The sequence below is a fragment of the Acipenser ruthenus genome, chromosome 5, assembly GCF_902713425.1.
Source record: "Acipenser ruthenus chromosome 5, fAciRut3.2 maternal haplotype, whole genome shotgun sequence".
NCBI classification, from domain to species: Eukaryota; Metazoa; Chordata; class Actinopteri; order Acipenseriformes; family Acipenseridae; genus Acipenser; species Acipenser ruthenus.
Genome location: NC_081193.1, coordinates 4,631,350 through 4,649,706, shown reverse-complemented (window position 1 = coordinate 4,649,706; position 18,357 = coordinate 4,631,350). Strand labels below are relative to the sequence as shown.

The 18,357-nt window shown below is 40.1% G+C and overlaps 1 protein-coding gene across 5 annotated transcripts in view; it reads right to left on the bottom strand.

Moving 5' to 3' along the window:
• The window catches only part of LOC117402904 (ankyrin repeat domain-containing protein 6-like), a 49,144-nt gene that overhangs the window by 9,520 nt on the left and 21,267 nt on the right, over positions 1-18,357 (bottom strand). For 2 of the 5 annotated variants that reach the window (XM_059023555.1, XM_034004527.3), the window contains exons 2-5: positions 8,964-9,245; positions 5,940-6,038; positions 3,435-3,533; positions 451-549 (exon numbers count right to left, since the gene is read on the bottom strand). In XM_059023555.1, coding sequence (XP_058879538.1) covers positions 451-549; positions 3,435-3,533; positions 5,940-6,038; positions 8,964-9,086 — 420 coding nt within the window. In that variant the 5' untranslated portion in view covers positions 9,087-9,245. Of the gene's footprint in view, positions 1-450; positions 550-3,434; positions 3,534-4,144; positions 5,910-5,939; positions 6,039-8,963; positions 9,246-18,357 lie in introns of those variants that run through there. The other 3 variants (XM_059023556.1, XM_034004524.3, XM_034004528.3) reach the window with 3 other exon arrangements.

Genomic DNA, 18,357 nt, shown 5'->3' with positions numbered 1-18,357 from the left:
CAAATATAGCTTTGTAAACTTTATAAGGGACTACAAGCAGTGACTGCTTAGACTGCCACAAGCCTTCATGTTAATGACTAACAGCAGAATATGTTTCTACAAGGCATCCCACACTGGAAAAGACAGCTCAGTATACAGTAGCTACAGTATTTGCCTGCTGATAGCATTTTATATATATAAAAACATAATAATGTAACATTACTGTAACTGCATGTGGGCACTCTCATTTCAAAACACACATTCGATAACATATCATTTCATTTGAATTATTGTTTTTGTAATATGATGTATGTTTTGTATGTCAATTTAATAGCCAAGATTGAGACAATAGTTTACTCGCAAGCACCAGCAAAACACTACGTGATATGAGAAATAATTTCACCTAATGATATAATGCTATTAGAAAAATGGGATATAAAAATCATGCATGTTTGAGATTGATATCTTTACCTTATTCTTTGCATGAATATTTGCCCCTGCCTTGACCAGCAGTTTGACAGAGTGACTGAATCCATGCCAAGAAACTTCATGCAAAGCAGTGCTACCATCCTATAAAAACACAGGCAAGACTCAGTGATAGAGGGCTGAAGAACACATGGGCAAAACACTGCAGTCTAGTGATAAAGAGGGCTGAAGAACACATGGGCACAACACTGCAGTGTAGTGATAAAGAGGGCTGAAGAACACATGGGCACAACACTGCAGTGTAGTGATAAAGAGGGCTGAAGAACACATGGGCACAACACTGCAGTCTAGTGATAAAGAGGGCTGAAGAACACATGGGCACAACACTGCAGTCTAGTGATAAAGAGGGCTGAAGAACACATGGGCACAACACTGCAGTCTAGTGATAAAGAGGGCTGAAGAACACATGGGCACAACACTGCAGTCTAGTGATAAAGAGGGCTGAAGAACACATGGGCACAACACTGCAGTGTAGTGATAAAGAGGGCTGAAGAACACATGGGCACAACACTGCAGTGTAGTGATAAAGAGGGCTGAAGAACACATGGGCACAACACTGCAGTCTAGTGATAAAGAGGGCTGAAGAACACATGGGCACAACACTGCAGTCTAGTGATAAAGAGGGCTGAAGAACACATGGGCACAACACTGCAGTGTAGTGATAAAGAGGGCTGAAGAACACATGGGCACAACACTGCAGTCTAGTGATAAAGAGGGCTGAAGAACACATGGGCACAACACTGCAGTCTAGTGATAAAGAGGGCTGAAGAACACATGGGCACAACACTGCAGTCTAGTGATAAAGAGGGCTGAAGAACACATGGGCACAACACTGCAGTGTAGTGATAAAGAGGGCTGAAGAACACATGGGCACAACACTGCAGTGTAGTGATAAAGAGGGCTGAAGAACACATGGGCACAACACTGCAGTCTAGTGATAAAGAGGGCTGAAGAACACATGGGCACAACACTGCAGTGTAGTGATAAAGAGGGCTGAAGAACACATGGGCACAACACTGCAGTGTAGTGATAAAGAGGGCTGAAGAACACATGGGCACAACACTGCAGTCTAGTGATAAAGAGGGCTGAAGAACACATGGGCACAACACTGCAGTCTAGTGATAAAGAGGGCTGAAGAACACATGGGCACAACACTGCAGTGTAGTGATAAAGAGGGCTGAAGAACACATGGGCACAACACTGCAGTGTAGTGATAAAGAGGGCTGAAGAACACATGGGCACAACACTGCAGTGTAGTGATGAAGAGGGCTGAAGAACACATGGGCACAACACTGCAGTGTAGTGATGAAGAGGGCTGAAGAACACATGGGCACAACACTGCAGTGTAGTGATAAAGAGGGCTGAAGAACACATGGGCACAACACTGCAGTCTAGTGATAAAGAGGGCTGAAGAACACATGGGCACAACACTGCAGTGTAGTGATAAAGAGGGCTGAAGAACACATGGGCACAACACTGCAGTCTAGTGATAAAGAGGGCTGAAGAACACATGGGCACAACACTGCAGTCTAGTGATAAAGAGGGCTGAAGAACACATGGGCACAACACTGCAGTCTAGTGATAAAGAGGGCTGAAGAACACATGGGCACAACACTGCAGTCTAGTGATAAAGAGGGCTGAAGAACACATGGGCACAACACTGCAGTCTAGTGATAAAGAGGGCTGAAGAACACATGGGCACAACACTGCAGTCTAGTGATAAAGAGGGCTGAAGAACACATGGGCACAACACTGCAGTGTAGTGATAAAGAGGGCTGAAGAACACATGGGCACAACACTGCAGTGTAGTGATAAAGAGGGCTGAAGAACACATGGGCACAACACTGCAGTCTAGTGATAAAGAGGGCTGAAGAACACATGGGCACAACACTGCAGTGTAGTGATAAAGAGGGCTGAAGAACACATGGGCACAACACTGCAGTCTAGTGATAAAGAGGGCTGAAGAACACATGGGCACAACACTGCAGTCTAGTGATAAAGAGGGCTGAAGAACACATGGGCACAACACTGCAGCCCTGTGATAGCCAGTAATGTACTGTGAGCATGCCAGTAATACACTGTGAGCAAGCCAGTAACATACTGTGAGCATGCCAGTAATGTACAGTCTCAAATTAAGGTTTGTGACATATTTTTTAAGCAGCTGTAGCTATCCGAACATTACCTACTATATCCCCAGCATTATCAAGTAATAATAAGCATTATATGGAAAAAGGTTTACAGTTAAGAACATAAGAAAGTTTACAAACGAGAGGAGGCCATTCAGCCCATCTTGCTCGTTTGGTTGTTAGTAGCTTATTGATCCCAGAATCTCATCAAGCAGCTTCAAGGATCTCAGGGTGTCAGCTTCAACAACATTACTGGGGAGTTGGTTCCAGACCCTCACAATTCTCTGTGTAAAAAAGTGCCTCCTATTTTCTGTTCTGAATGCCCCTTTATCTGATCTCCATTTGTGACCCCTGGTCCTTGTTTCTTTTTTCAGGTCAAAAAAGTCCCCTGGGTCGACATTGTCTATACCTTTTAGGATTTCGAATATTTGAATCAGATCGCCGCGTAGTCTTCTTTGTTCAAGACTGACTAGATTTAGTTCTTTTAGTTTGGCAAATACTAATGTTAAAGTTGTTCCAAAAATCATTTCCAGTCATAAGAATTGTGTAATAAAATGGATGACAGAATCAGTAGGATAAACATGCAATGCATTCAGTGACATCAGCTGATTTGTAGGTACACACCCATTTATACAGTATAGTAAAGAATACTTATGCATACGCATAGACAGAATTGCTACAGAATTATACAATAAATACGAAGGAAAATGACCCACACAGACCATCTATGCTAGTACATTATATATTGTTCAATATTGTTTTATGAAATGTTGTTGATTCACCATGTAAGTGTTATAATCCAGTTATGCTCCAGCATCGCACTGCAAGTCCTGGAAAGTTTACCTTGTCCTGTCGATCCAGAGCACACCCCTCCTGGAGCAGAGCCGAGATGACATCAGTGTTCCCCACTACCGCTGCACGATGCAGGGCTGTCTGCTCACTCTGTCACAATGCAAAGACACAGCAAGGAAATGTACAGTGGCTGTGCCGTTCACTGCTCTCTCAGCAATGCCCAGCACTAGCTGTTGGGTTTCCTGGCTCAGATTCTGATCTGTACAGGCAAGGTTACAGAACATCAAAGAAATCCCCAGGAACAAACTGTTAACTGGTTTCTTTGAGAACAGTCTAGGAAAGCTAAATTAATACCAAGCTTTATTTTATTGAAAAGAAAAAGTTTTTAAATAACTGTGTGAAATAAAAAAATAAAAATAAACTTTAAAAAGATAAGGCAGGGCTCAACGGTGGTTAGAGTGAATTCATTAAGAACAAAAAGTAGTGGGCCGATTGCTGTTGTAAACAGATTTTCTATAAAATAACAGGGTGTTTGCAGTCATTTATAAGAGCAGGGGCGGGATGTAAAAGAAGAAGAAAATAAAGTTTAGTGCTTGAGATCTGGTTTGAAAGCCATTAGCAAGCGTTAGCCCCCAACATGCACATTTTCAGCAGCTCAATAGCAGCTATGTATTAATTGCAACTATTCAGGCACTGCCAAGCAACTACAGCCATGCAGTCAGAGAAGGTGGTGCTGCAGGATCCCCCTGTGTGTTTCTAACCTCCGCCACTGCCTCAGATCTTCTAGGTGCACTCTTAGCCTTGCTCCACAGTATTGCCTTAACACTGTCTTCCTGGTTTCTGTTGTCCATGGCAACTGTATCCTTGGCTACTCCTGTGGAACTGGACCTGGCTGTGTGAGTGCTCATTGACCAATCAGAGACTGCACTGGAGTTGTGGTAAGTTTTGGGATTGGTTGGTGTAAAGGAAAACGTGTGCCATGGGGTCACAAAGGCCACAGAGCTGGCCTCTTCTGGCTGGTAGTCATAATAATCCCACTCTAGGCCACTGGAGGTCATCCTTCTACTAGATTTATTTTCTCTAAGAACATAAGAGATGTCTGTAGGAAAATCAGATGGGCATTGCATGAACAGGGCTGGGGCGTCATATACAATTCCAGGACGGAGGCAGCAACCACAAAGATAAGAGAGTTTGTTTTCTTTCACTCTACTCTGCTGAAATATGGTAAAAAAAGAATACCCAGGTATATAGAAGGACGCAAGCTTCCTTATGTCTGGAAGGTATGAATATGCAGAAAGCAGCTGAATAGGTAGTGCTGTATAATCTCTGTGAATGAGTGGGGACAATACATTTATCCTGCAAAACAACTTTTTTATATACCTTTATTTTTTAAAATGTAAATTAAAAGATAAATTAAACAGTATACCAAATCAGCAAGCCTAAACTTACCCTCGACAACATCCATGTTTATTACAGATGGAAACAGTAAAAACTGTACTGTACACACTACCGACAAGTAGCTGTGGAGCGTCAAAGGCCTGTCTAAACTTAAGGATATTCTACACAGCTGCATAGAAAAAGCTAAACCACCAAGACATTAAACATTTCCCTATGTCTCATCACAACATAACAACATTGTTTGCTTTTAGTTGTTTCTTAATTTTTTTTAACAGGTAATCTTTACACTTGCGTACCACACAAAGAAAATTGTGTTACATCATGTACGGTCCTATTTCCTGTAGCCTAGGAAGTCAATGGGGAGAGGAAACCAAAACTTCAAATGCATATTATCATTGCAATGAAAAAATAACATTTGCAAACCTAAAAGACAGTGAATGGACAGGTAAGATTAAAGTATCCCAGAACCCCCTGCAGTTTACAAGAAGCATGCTACTTTGCCTTTACCTTTGCTGTATCCTCTACTGTCCATATCACAGTATTTTTTTTAACCTGATAGTTTTTATATTTTGTATAGGTAAATAAGCAAGGGGTATACTTTTTACAACTTTTACTCAGCAACATTCGCCAGGAGAAAGATTTTTTTTCTTCTAAACATCGTAGCATATCCAGTTCATGGAAATGAGTGGTGTATTGTGGGAACACAAGACCAGCCATGTTGCAGGAGGGAGTGTGATCTGGCTACGCTGTGCTCCTTGAAGGTTTTGTTTTTTTTTCTCTTGGCGAACGCTCCCGAGGAAATGTTGATTTATGACCCATGATGTGCGATTACAAATGTCAGCAATATGTTGAATAATATAACGCTGTGGTTCAGACAACACGAGACACAGTAAAGGTAACACAATGTGTTCTGTAACACTTTAAATGGAGATATTTTGTCACCACTAACATAAACTTGACATTGTTAATGTTAATATCCCTTGCTTATTGCCATACAAAATAAGAAGACTGTTTAACTATAGTATAATGGCTCATTATATGCTGTACAACAGAGAGACTTCCCTTGTATGATAAGGGGGTTGTTAATAAGACTGCAGATGAAGGCTTGCAGCTAGTAAGAGAGAACACAGCAGCAGGCTGTAATCACAAGGCACTCACATCATCCTGAATGTCCAGATCACAGCCTGCCTTCAGCAGAATGCACACCACTTCAGTGTGGCCCTTGTAGGCAGCCAGGTGCAGCGGGGTACGTCCGTTCTGTTGAGAAGAAATACAAATCACATATAAGCCTGCTTTTAATACAGTAACACTTATAAAACGCCTTTCAAGACCAGGTCCACTCAAAAGTGCTGAACTCATTTCAGCACAGCAAATAGGATTACAAACGTACTAGTTTAAAATGAATAACAAACATGTTAGTTATTAGTCAGCTATTTAAAATCAATTCACTGCCTCAAGGCAGTGTACCAGGGAATGCCTTTTCAAAGAGAGTTTCTTAGATTTAAAAACAGGAACAGACTCTGCTTGTCTGGCTGAAGGTTAGGGGCCTATAAAAGTTCATCACATTATTTTACAATGATTTACTCCTCTCTGCTTTACTGTTCTTTTTTTATGGATTCAAGGGTAAAATAAAAAACTAGGTCAAATAGACAAATGTTTCAGGTAGTGCTTTCATCTCTGTAATAAAGCTGTTTTATTACTGGAATTACAATTTATAAGTTGTACCTTAGAATCTATGAACCCAAGTTATTAATGAATTGACGAATGCTACCTTATAAATGTTTCCTGTAGTATACCAGGAAAGCACGGTATATGTTATTTATTTATTGTATTTACATAGCGCTTTTTATACAAAAGTATCGCAAAGCACCGTACAGTACATAGCAGAAAAATAGAACAAACCACAATACATTTGTATAGCATGTCACACATACAATTGCCACAGTCAAGCCATTTAAATAACAGTACACACATAATAATACAAAAGCAGCAATTTTAAAGTTACATTAAAAACCACTAAGATAAGAAAGCAATTTTATAAAACTGCGTTTTTAGTCTTGACTTGAAAACTGTAACGGTCCCAGCTTCCCTGCCAAACGAAGGCAGAGCATTCCATCATTTAGGAGCTCTACAAGAAAAAGCCCTTCCTCCCATGTTGCTTTAGTTGACCCTAGGAATAACCAGCAGCCCCGCATCCTGTGATCTCAGAGTGCGGTTTGGAAGATACAGGGTCAGTTACTCCTGCAATAACTAGGTGCTAAATCATTCAGAGCCTTGTAAGTTAACAGCAAAATCTTAAAATCGATTCTAGTCTGCACAGGGAGCCAGTGTAAAGAGGCCAAAACAGGGGTAATATGCTCACTTTTCCTGGTTTTAGTCAGAGTTCTAGTGGCGGTATTCTGAACAAGCAGCAAACGGGATACCACACGTTTTGGGATAAAAAGTGCATTACAATAATCAATTCTAGATGAAACAAAGGCATGCATTAGTCTCTCAACATCAGATACAGAAATAATTGGTCTAAGTTTGGCTATATTTCTCAAATGGTAAAAATATACTTCACTTCTCTAATATGAGTCTCAAATGATAGATCAGGATCAAAGATGACCCCCAAACTCTTAATTTCTAGTTTAAAGTTTTGATGAGAGAATGCAAGGGTTGAGCTCATGTAATCCCACATTTCATTTTAGTTGGTTCTGTGAGCCCACTAGCATAACGTCTGTTTTAGCTGAATTCAACATTAGACATCCAATGATTCTGTGACATCCAATGCTTGGGCTGAATGGCCTCCACTCGTTTGTAAACTTTCTTATGTTCTTATGTCTGTAAGGCAAGTAGCTAATAACATCCAAGCAGAAATGTCTGGCTTTAGGGACAAATACAGCTGGGTATATGACTGTGAAACATCCAGACACAATATATGAGGAAAGCAGGAAACATTCCTGCTCAAAGTTGCATAAGAACACATTATAATGCAAAAAAAACCAATCTGATTTAAAGTAAAATACTGACACTGCTGCTTTAGTTTGATAAGAGGTCAGTAAATGTAAACCCTGTGTACTCAACTGACAGTACCCTCTAAACACAACAGCAAAGTGAAAGCACTGTGCTGAGAGGTGAATGGCTGGCACAGCATCAGCCAGGAGAGTTACATTTCATTGAAGCTTGGAGGGGAGACTCAGCCCCATTTAAGGTGACTTGATTTAGAACAAGAGCCAGTGGTCTCCAGGCAACCAGAAATGACCCATTTTGACTTATGTTCAAGGCTCTTTTGTGGCTCCTGTCCTGGGTTAAATGTTTCTGAACTCCCTTTCTGTGTTCACCTCCCTGCAATGACACCTGCGTTGACATGTCACTGACCCCTGTTCCAAGTTTCTGTCTTCTTCAGATCACATCAAAACCTTTTTTTAATTAACAGCTAACAGGGTTAAACATCTGCATGTCTGTAACAAACGACTGAAGCCTAAATCAAATCAGCTGACTCACACATAATGTGAGTCAGCTCAGCCGCCATGCACAGCCAGGCACAGGGGTGGTCAGGTGAGGAGGCAGGAAAGAGGGATCATGCTTGGACTGTCTTTAAGAAAGAATCAGGAACTGCTAACCAGCTGTCATCAAAACCTCAGAACTATAAATCATGTGCTTCAAGGGCCACAGCCACACTCACAAATATAATTATTTTTGTTTACGACTTTAAGTCGCCTTGGATAAGGGCGTCTAAGAAATAAATAAATAATAATAATAATAATAATAATAATAATAATAATAATAATAATAATAATAATAATAATGCAAACAGTTAGCATGAAATAGGTATTATGGAAAATCAGCCATACTATAATTATTCATGCTTGACATGAATGTGTATTGTATTTTGCTGTACTGGATTTTAATACATAAACATACATATTTTAATATCGAATGCCAATATCTTATTGTTTAATATTATCTATTAAATCGAAATATGCAACACTGCACAAATTGCACACATTTACAACTCCAAAACACCTGCCGGGATCGAAAGAAGAGGAAAGGGTCTATAAACACAAAAAAGATGTGACAAAATACTGCACTGATAGCAGTAATGAACTTCTCTTCCTTTTGTGGTATTTTAAAAAACTCTATAAAAAGTTGCTCCCTGCACATGGCAGGGAATGTGATATCTATCATTTCTCCTGTTACCTTGGTTACTGCTACCTTGGCGCCCTTGTTAATAAGCTGCACCACATTATCCGCCTGGCCTTTGTGCGCTGCTATGAGGAGCCGTTCTGAAAGCACAGTGACTGCCGCTTCCTGCTGGCTCATGAATTAGAAGAGAAGGGGCGTCTCCAGGGCAACCGGTGGTCAAGTTCCGTCAGTCCAGGCCGAACGCAATGAACCCAGCTTTCATATTCCACAGAGAGAGAGAGAGAGAGAGGCCTCCTGAAGTCAGGTAGAGCCCTCTGCTTATGACATCTTCTATGCCTGCAACCAAAGGAACAGCAATAGCTTTAGAACAACATCAACAGCTTTAGAACCTTGTTTCCTTTTTTTTTTAACCCATTACTTAAATACAGCTATGACCAAAAGTTTTGCATTACCCTATTGAGTGAACTAACTTTGCTTCATAAAGTCGAATGAAACCTGCTGAATAATGTTATGTTAACATATTGAATTGCGTACAGCTTTGTAGTTTTCCATATACTTAATGACAAACTGACAACAATTGGCATTTCAAAATCTAACATGAAATACTGTACTACTATTATGGCTTCCGGTAGACTTTTTTGATATCATTTCTTTGATTACATGATGTTAAATAAAATATCAAGATTAAGTTAATATTTTTTTTTTATTATGTCTCAATCCTAAAATGATATATGATGCAAAACTTTTGGCCATAGCTGTATGTGTTGACGTTGGGGTTGCTAATTAGAGAAAAGCTGATGCCAGTACTTCATGACTCTGTGAATGACTTTCTGTTCATCAGTCTATTATTGTTATCAAGGATGAATGGGATCAGTATACTGAAAATAGTGCTTGAAAACTAGAATTCAGAGCTGCATGAAATATCAGGGAGACAGACAAGGCTGTGTTCTTCATCAATACAGTACATTCACTCCGCTAGTCATTATCACTTGTAGTCACTATTTTAAGTACACGTATACTGGTCCCATTTATTCCAGGATCCCATGAATCAAGGGCTATATTCACAAAAAGGCTTTAACTCACACACTCAAAACTTCAGGACTGCTCTAATGATTGTTAATGACTCTTCTGATTACTAACAATCAGTCAATTCAATCATACCTGTTTTAAAGAGGGTTAGAAGTTTGTTTTACATTTTCAAAGCACTCTCATCCAAGGAGAATGTTTAACCTTCAACAGGGGAAGATAAGAAATTACAAAAAACAACATGTTCTTTTGAAGGTTCAAAACTCATCGAGAACCATTCCTTAAGACAGTCAAAGTTGTGTGAACTGGGCCCAACGATTCCAGCGTGTAAAACCTGTTCTCCGGTATAACCATCCTTCTTTGCTACAGTTCAATGGGCTGCAGGGGTTTACAGCACAGGGCAAAGCTGTGGACAGGACCCAATAAACAGACAATAAAACAGTGTTGCTATGCAACAGCAGTCTGAAGAAATTCAACATGTAAGTGTTCTCTTCAAACCCTCGTCACAATACAAGGAGCTTCTAGGTGATAGACAGCTCATATTACAGCTGTAAAGAACTCAAGCAGACAGGATTATTATTATTTATTTCTTAGCAGACACCCTTATCCAGGGCGACTTACAATTGTTACAAGATATCACATTATTTTACAAGCTTCCTAGCAGCCCAGGCTGTACTGTAACACTAATGTTGCCCCCTGCTGGATTCCATTTACAAGTAAGTCCGTAGAGTCTTCAGCTCTGCCAGTAGAGTAGGCTGAAGTGTCAATGATACTACAATCTAACAGTTTGCGGTTATCAGAGTGACGACACCTCTAACCACAGACACTGTGACTCACAAGACGCAGTTTGCCTTTTCTGTCTCTTCTGGCCCAAAAGGCACAGGTAACATAATCGCAAGATCCTGACAGATACTTCAACTTGTCATCTCCTGCAATGTTACATCCGGTATAAACGAGTTCAATGATTTATCTCTGCGGAGCGGTCTGGCACGGAGCTCTTTCTCCTCTGCGCACTCTTCCTGTTGTTCCTGCAGTATATTACATAAAACACTGCATCACAGTACACTGATAGTACGTTTCAAGCACAATACACTGATAGTACGTTTCAAGCACAGTACACTGATAGTTCGTTTCAAGCACAGTACACGGATAGTATGTTTCAAGCACAGTACACGGATAGTATGTTTCAAGCACAGTACACGGATAGTATGTTTCAAGCACAGTACACTGATAGTATGTTTCAAGCACAGTACACGGATAGTACGTTTCAAGCACAGTACACTGATAGTACGTTTCAAGCACAGTACTTATGCAACAGAATTCCAACTGAAAATGGGAGTTCTTGTGAACAAAGCGTCACATGAACGTGCTTTTCATATCATCTTGCCAGAAAATGGCGCCAGACGAGGGAATGAGTGGGTTCAATAGCTGGATCTTCAAAGAATATTTCGAGTTGCAGCCTGACCAAAAAAATCTCTGTAAAATGTAAACTGTGCCTGAGAAGTAACTATTTGTAACTGTACAGTAACTAGTTACTTTGCAGTAACTGTAATAGATGACTTTTTGAAAGGAACTTCCCCAACACTGTTAGTAATTTACTGTCAGTGTTTGATTCTCTGGGACCCCATTGAAAACAGAGTGCTTTTCTACTGAAATGTATGCGAGCACATTTTACCATCAGAAATCGATGATTTGCATTATTTTCTATAAATGCCAGCTTAGTTGCAGATGTTTAAAGTGAAAGACCAATTCTGGCTTGTCTGCCTTTACCTGTATTCCAGTCAGTGTTGTGCAACACTGTCCTACTCCATAATATTACAACCACTGTGATTGCTAAATACTTGGCGGTGTTACTGTACATTCAGTATTTGATCTCAATGTTCCAGGGGACAGCTATCGTAAGACAGTTCCTGCCAATAAGTAATTGGATCCGTGCCTCTCCTGGAAATTCTAAATTAGAGCCTTCGTATAAGACAGATCGTCAGACAGATAGACAGACAGCCTCTGTGTACTCCCAGGTTAAGATACACCAAACAACTTGTGCTAAGAAAACGTCATGGGGTTCTCTAAAAATGAAGAATATGAAGTCCGACATAAGGAGAGGCAATAGAACAGACCGAAACAAGTTTAATCTTTTCTAATCTTTTCTTCAAAATTGGACAAGTGGTTTTCCAGATATATGCAAAACTCCAAAGTGTGGCGCGTGTGTGTGTGTGTGCGTGTGCGTGTGCGTGTGCGTGTGCGTGTGTACTTACATACTCCTGCCTCCACTACATCAACATTAGAAGAAGAGATCCCTTCAATAACAAAGTAACTAGGCCTGGTATTCTAAAGAAAAACAGCAAACATTAATTGTTTTATTATAGTACCTCAAAAGGTTAGTTGTAACAAAAGGAAAATTTGGTTACCATCTGAAAATAATAGAAATTATAAATCCAAAACAAAAAGGTTAAAACACCAAAGTGATTACACTACAGATTACACCTGAGAGATTAGTGTACATTACAGAATTGCTCCAGGAAAGTATTTGATACAACTGTAAGCCACCACCGCATTAAAAAGACATGTGTGCTAAAGGCAAAGACCTACAACACTGATCACAGAAATGCACTTTAATCCCTCTGAAAAACCACCGCTGCTGGAATATCGTGGCACTCTACTCCGTCTGGTGGGGGTTATGGGCTGCTGGAGATCTGTTAGGGAAACCCAATGCAAAGCATCTCCTAAGAAACAGAATGTTGTTTTTATCAAGGAGTGAGATCGGTCACATGGATCATACTTGAAGTAAATCAAAAGTCTAATTTTAGTTTTTCAGAAAAGACTTTTAATAGAAGGTGACATGCATCGCTTCTATAAAGAGAGTTGCTCGAATACACTGGATAAGGGGTGGAGGAAAACACAGCTGAATTAGAGCACTGGTCAGGTTGTTTCAGCAACACTCTATGGATCTTAGCAACACAGACTGCCAAGCATGTGTAGACAGCAGATTACAGCCTGGGCTCCTCTGACTTACTGAACACAAGCGCTGACAGCTACTGTAGCTAGCGGTGCCTATGAGAAGCCTCATCAAGAACTTGTGTCGAAATGTTACAAGCACTCCATCATCAGGACACTCTTCACTACTGTCCGAGAGGATGAGCGCGTGCTCCGTCCTTCGGTCTCTGTGGAAGGATTTGTGTAATGCAGGTATGCTCCAGCTGGGGGACATGCTGAATTATGTGGGCTGCCAAACCATGTCTTTCATCACACGCCCTACCTGGCTACACTAATAAGCCAGTGGCATGTCTGATAGGAGCACTGGATTGTCGGTCCAGTGGGTTGGAGGCATGTTGTGTGACACTTGGGGTTCGTTACTTCATGTGGAATTCTCCTGCGTCTCTGAAGGTTTCGGTTATTAATTAAATTCTAGTTTTTAATTGTCACAGAGTGGCGGTTGCTTAATGTTTTAATTTCACACCTGCGATTATTTGAGAAATAGCAGTACTGTGTAAAAACTGCTATATGCATGTATTAGATATGATAATATTAATATTTGCAGATAATAAATTCTAATGGTTTCGTTAAATGAAGATTTCAAGGGTCAATCAGATTTGTAAGCTTTTCTTTAATACGTCAAATTCAAACACTCAAATCATAAAATCTAAGAAACTAGTTTAGACTGCCAAACTTCTCAACAACATTGTCTTCTTATTTTCTTTTAGTATTATTGAACATGTCCATGTTCTCACAAAGATGGGTAAATCTCATAGAAAATGCAGGTCGGATTTAGTTACTCTGTTTCATAAAATATGCAAGAAAGTGTATGAGGATTAATATAGTAACTCATTGATAGTGGGGAGTGCCTGGGATCTCGTTCAGAGTCCTGTCCTGGGCAGTCTGCTGGTTTAATGCGAGCAGGGACAGGCTCTATCTCCACTTTGGCAGTGCGACACAACTTCAAAACGCAACCAGAGCTATTAGAGAGGATTATTTCAACGAGCATGCCCAACCCTGACTTCTGATCTCAGACGAGGCTAGAACAGGGTTACACCATTCCCAACCCTGACTTCTGATCTCAGACGAGGCTAGAACAGGGTTACACCATTCCCAACCCTGACTTCTGATCTCAGACGAGGCTAGAACAGGGTTACACCATTCCCAACCCTGACTTCTGATCTCAGACGAGGCTAGAACAGGGTTACACCATTCCCAACCCTGACTTCTGATCTCAGACGAGGCTAGAACAGGGTTATATGTAGAGATCGAATAAAAAGCACTTGTGAAGTAACTGTTCTTTAAACTCTGAAACCGGGAGACCATGAAGTACCTATGAATGCCCCTCGAGAAGTGTATACCTCTCTAAAACCCATGAGAAATACAACAGCCCAAGGTCTGGGCAATCTGGATTTGCACTTCTTAAAGCTTGCAGCCATTACAGTAATTGTCATGTTAACACCTGTCTCATTACACACAGTACCTTCCCATTGCTTGAAGGCTAGTAACAATTACTATTCAATAAGTGTGTGAATTAATTTATATTGTAGTCATGCTGCTGTCACAATTTAATTAACTTTGATTTTCATGATAAAGAGAGCTGGGTAAATTACATTTACATCTGTACAGAAAACACAAAATATCGCTCCACGGGGTATTCCTCAAGTTAGTTCAGCATAAAATATCCAGACTGCAGCCACGACTTTCCAAATATATACAAGTAAAAATAATATGCACAGAACGTAACATTAGATAGCTGAACAGAACTAACTTGCACTTATTATTCAGAGTCTGAGCTCCCCGTCTCTTGCTTCAGCACAGCCCGACTCAGAGTCGCTGGAAGGCAAGGCAGACGGGCCCGCTTCGTCTTGCCGTGGAGACTTCAGCTGTCGACCAGGGTATTGTGCACAATATTCATTAAGTGTTTTTCTCTTGCTCCCTATTTTCAAATCAAACTAGTAACCGTCACCGTATACCTAAAACAAAAGCTTACATACACCTTAACCTGCTAATTTAAAAGTAGGTGCTTCGAATGACAGGCGCTGTAGCTGCTTCAGTCAACAAGATCTGTCAGAACAGGGTGAAACTACAGTACTAACAGACCACTTTTAATATCGAAAAGTAGCAAGCCTATATATACCTTACTATGCTGTTTGCAATCATCTCATGTGGTTCTTATTGAACTTCCTCAAATGCACGCATGCATTTCTTCTGCTTGACTTGGTTTCACAAGCTGATTTTCAGTTCTAGTGTCCAGCTATAGACATACAGTACACTGAGCACAGTAAAGCAGGCTGGGTAAGCCAATCTTTAACCCTGTAATGCCCAGGCATTTTTTAAATGAGAAAAGCTACTTTATTTATGTAACTAGATTCTGTTTCTTGTACTAAACACAATAATATTTGCCTGCAACACATAATGTACTGCATAGGAAAAATACTGGCTTGTGAGGCTGGAATTAAAAAATAACAATATAGAGAGGTGGCTAAGCATTGTATTACAGGGATACAGTTCTGGACATTACAGGGTTAAAGTAGTAAGAGTCAGCGCCATCTATGGTAGAAACTAGAACTGCAGAACAGCTTCTGAACTTGCAAGAAGAACCACGCAGAACGATTGCAACCCTCATAAAAAGGTACAAGATATATTAAATACATTTTAAATGTATTTCAAAGCTCTGCAGTCCAAGTCCTTAAGCAGGATCCTTAGACTTGCTTAACCAGGGCCAAGCTTCGCACAGTCCATAAATGAGTTTGTAATAATAAAATAGCATTTCTTCTGAATTCTTTCAGTCACACCCACTTTAGAAAGCAGTAAATCTTCACAGCAGCTGGCAACTTTACTAGAAAATTGTCCTCCGTGACCTTGAGCACTGAAAGTATTTTCAGTCAGTATTTCTGAGTGTGCTTGTTATTTTATTAATTTCAGCCCAGCCACATACACCACTTTAGCTTACAAATGCATTTTTTAAAATGTTTTAACTTTAATATTAGTACTGTATTAGATAGTGAAAACGTGTTTAACCCTGCCATGTAGATCGACTTTAAAGTAATTATGAACCTTTTCACTTGGAAAAGCATTCCTGGATCAGAAATGATGTACACGCTGGTACCTTTCTTTTGCATTCAGTCACAGGTTTGAACAATGCTGGGTGCAGTATAGGGTAAAGGGTTAACCCCAAGACTTAGCATGTTGCTCAGACTGCTCCGATAACAAGCCCTTCCTCTGACGAGTGATGCAGGTGGACTTTTGAATGGCTCAATTGCTTATAGTATAGACTGGTACAATCAGATAATTATTACATAAGTCTGACAGGCAGAAGCTGATAAGGGAGACAGCATGGAAGGAAATCTGTCATGATTCCTCTTTCGTGGGTGGCAGAACAGAATTCTCAGTTTCCTGGCAGACAGCTGCGGATACTCACAGCTAACCAGGACCCAATGCTTCCCACTACAAACAGCACAGGGCTCTCTGTTTGTCTGATGCTCCAGATCAGATATCCTTATCGGTAAGTAGAATTTGTATTGCAATGCGGCTAGTAATTGCTTAACAAATTGTAAAACAAGGTTGAATTTGAAAGAAACAAATTCATATTAATAACACATAGCCAGAGGTGTGGTAGAAAGCAGTGCCAATAAATCTTGAAATTGTGCCCGTTTGTAAAATGTATTATGATAACATGGTGCTTATATCTAATATTCAGTATCCTGGACTGCAAGCACTGAAGACTAATTGGTCCTTTCTATGTATCCACAGAGTAAGAACTGGACAGGCAACAGTGAAGCTTGCTTCACAACATTGCCCTGCTATCATTCCTCAAGCCTGGCACATTTGTTCTACTCAATTTGAATGTCACATCACAGCAACTCAATTATCAATCAACCAGCAACCCACGTCCTGCTGTCAAGCCAGTCCTCTTTCCATCCACAGAATCCATGGAAATTACGCACACAGTTACTGTACAGTGCACACCATCTCACTGCGCCCCCAAACAAGATTCCTGTCCCTCTATCCATGCTGCTGCGTGCTGCTCCAGTGACCCTGCACAGTGTTACTGTACAGTGCGCACCACCTCATTGAGCGTCCAAACAAGATTTAAAACAAGGTGCAGGAACAAGAAACAATAGGTGGCATGATGTTTTGAGGAATCACAGGACTTGAGGATAAACATTTTTCTAATAAGAAATCAAAATGATTGAACAGCCATCAGCATTTAACTGTCTTTTAAAATTTTAAATAACAAACCAATTGTACATATTATAAATAAAACACTTTATACCAACTATAAATCAACACCTGATTGTAATGGTCAAGTTTTAATGGCAAGTTTTATCTTATCTGTTTGTTTCCAACTGAATCCCAGCAAACACATTAGAATGCACACCATGAGCATGCAAAACAAGCCACTATCTAAACTTTGACCTTCTAGTGTCAAGATTGTTCTTGACACTAGACGTATAAGGAAATTAGGGTAAATATTTTACAAGTCCCATCATGTACTGAATGAACTAAAACTTTGTGAACAAACAGTCCAGTACGTGGCTCCTGCCTCATGCCAGACTGAATTGGTCTGGAAGTTAAATGCTGGCACAATCATATCTCACAAACTTCAGCAATGAAATATACGTACGTATCGTTATCACTGTCACTTGGAACTGGGGTGGCCAAACAGCTGTCAGTGTGCCAGTTTTTGCCTGCTGCTGCAGGTCTGGATTTGCTAATTGCTGCACATAAAGGCTGCTTTTCCAAGACTGTTCCAAAGATAACTGCTCTTTACAAACTGATAAACAGAAAATACAGAACACAATAAAAAGCTGTTCCTTAACTAAAACCTTTAGAACGCTGGTACGATAATGAGCGAAATAAAGATAAAGGCTGTTAAAGTAAGACTCATCATGAATTGTATTTATGTATTTATTATTTACGCTATTGAAAAACTGTATGTTTAACCAGGATATGCGTCTGACTGACCTAATAAAAATTTATTTATTTCACCTATATTTGGCTTGGGGGTTGGGGTTTATTCCTGTGTTTCAACACACTCACAAAGCTTAGAGAAAGTAAGAGAATACAAAAACAAAATCATCTTTGAATGAAGTTAAGGCTTTGCAGATATACTGTATTGCACTGTTATAGGCATGCCCGTGGGTAAGGCTATTACAGTATGTTTACTGTTTTTACTGCACTTGGGCATGTTGTGTTTTAAGCACGTTTTAACAATGTTCTGAGACCACACAGAGACTCTTCAATAGCTCATTATTTTCATGCACTGCAGCAGAAATGCAGAAACCGACGCTTGAAGTACATCTACTGAAACTGCAGAAGATTTTTGTGATATAAGCAGATTAGTTTTGCTATTTGGCAACACCAATAACTTCCAATGATAATTTCTTGTCAGACATTTAATCAAAATAAGCAATTACACTGCCTAAACAAGCCACAGTGATGC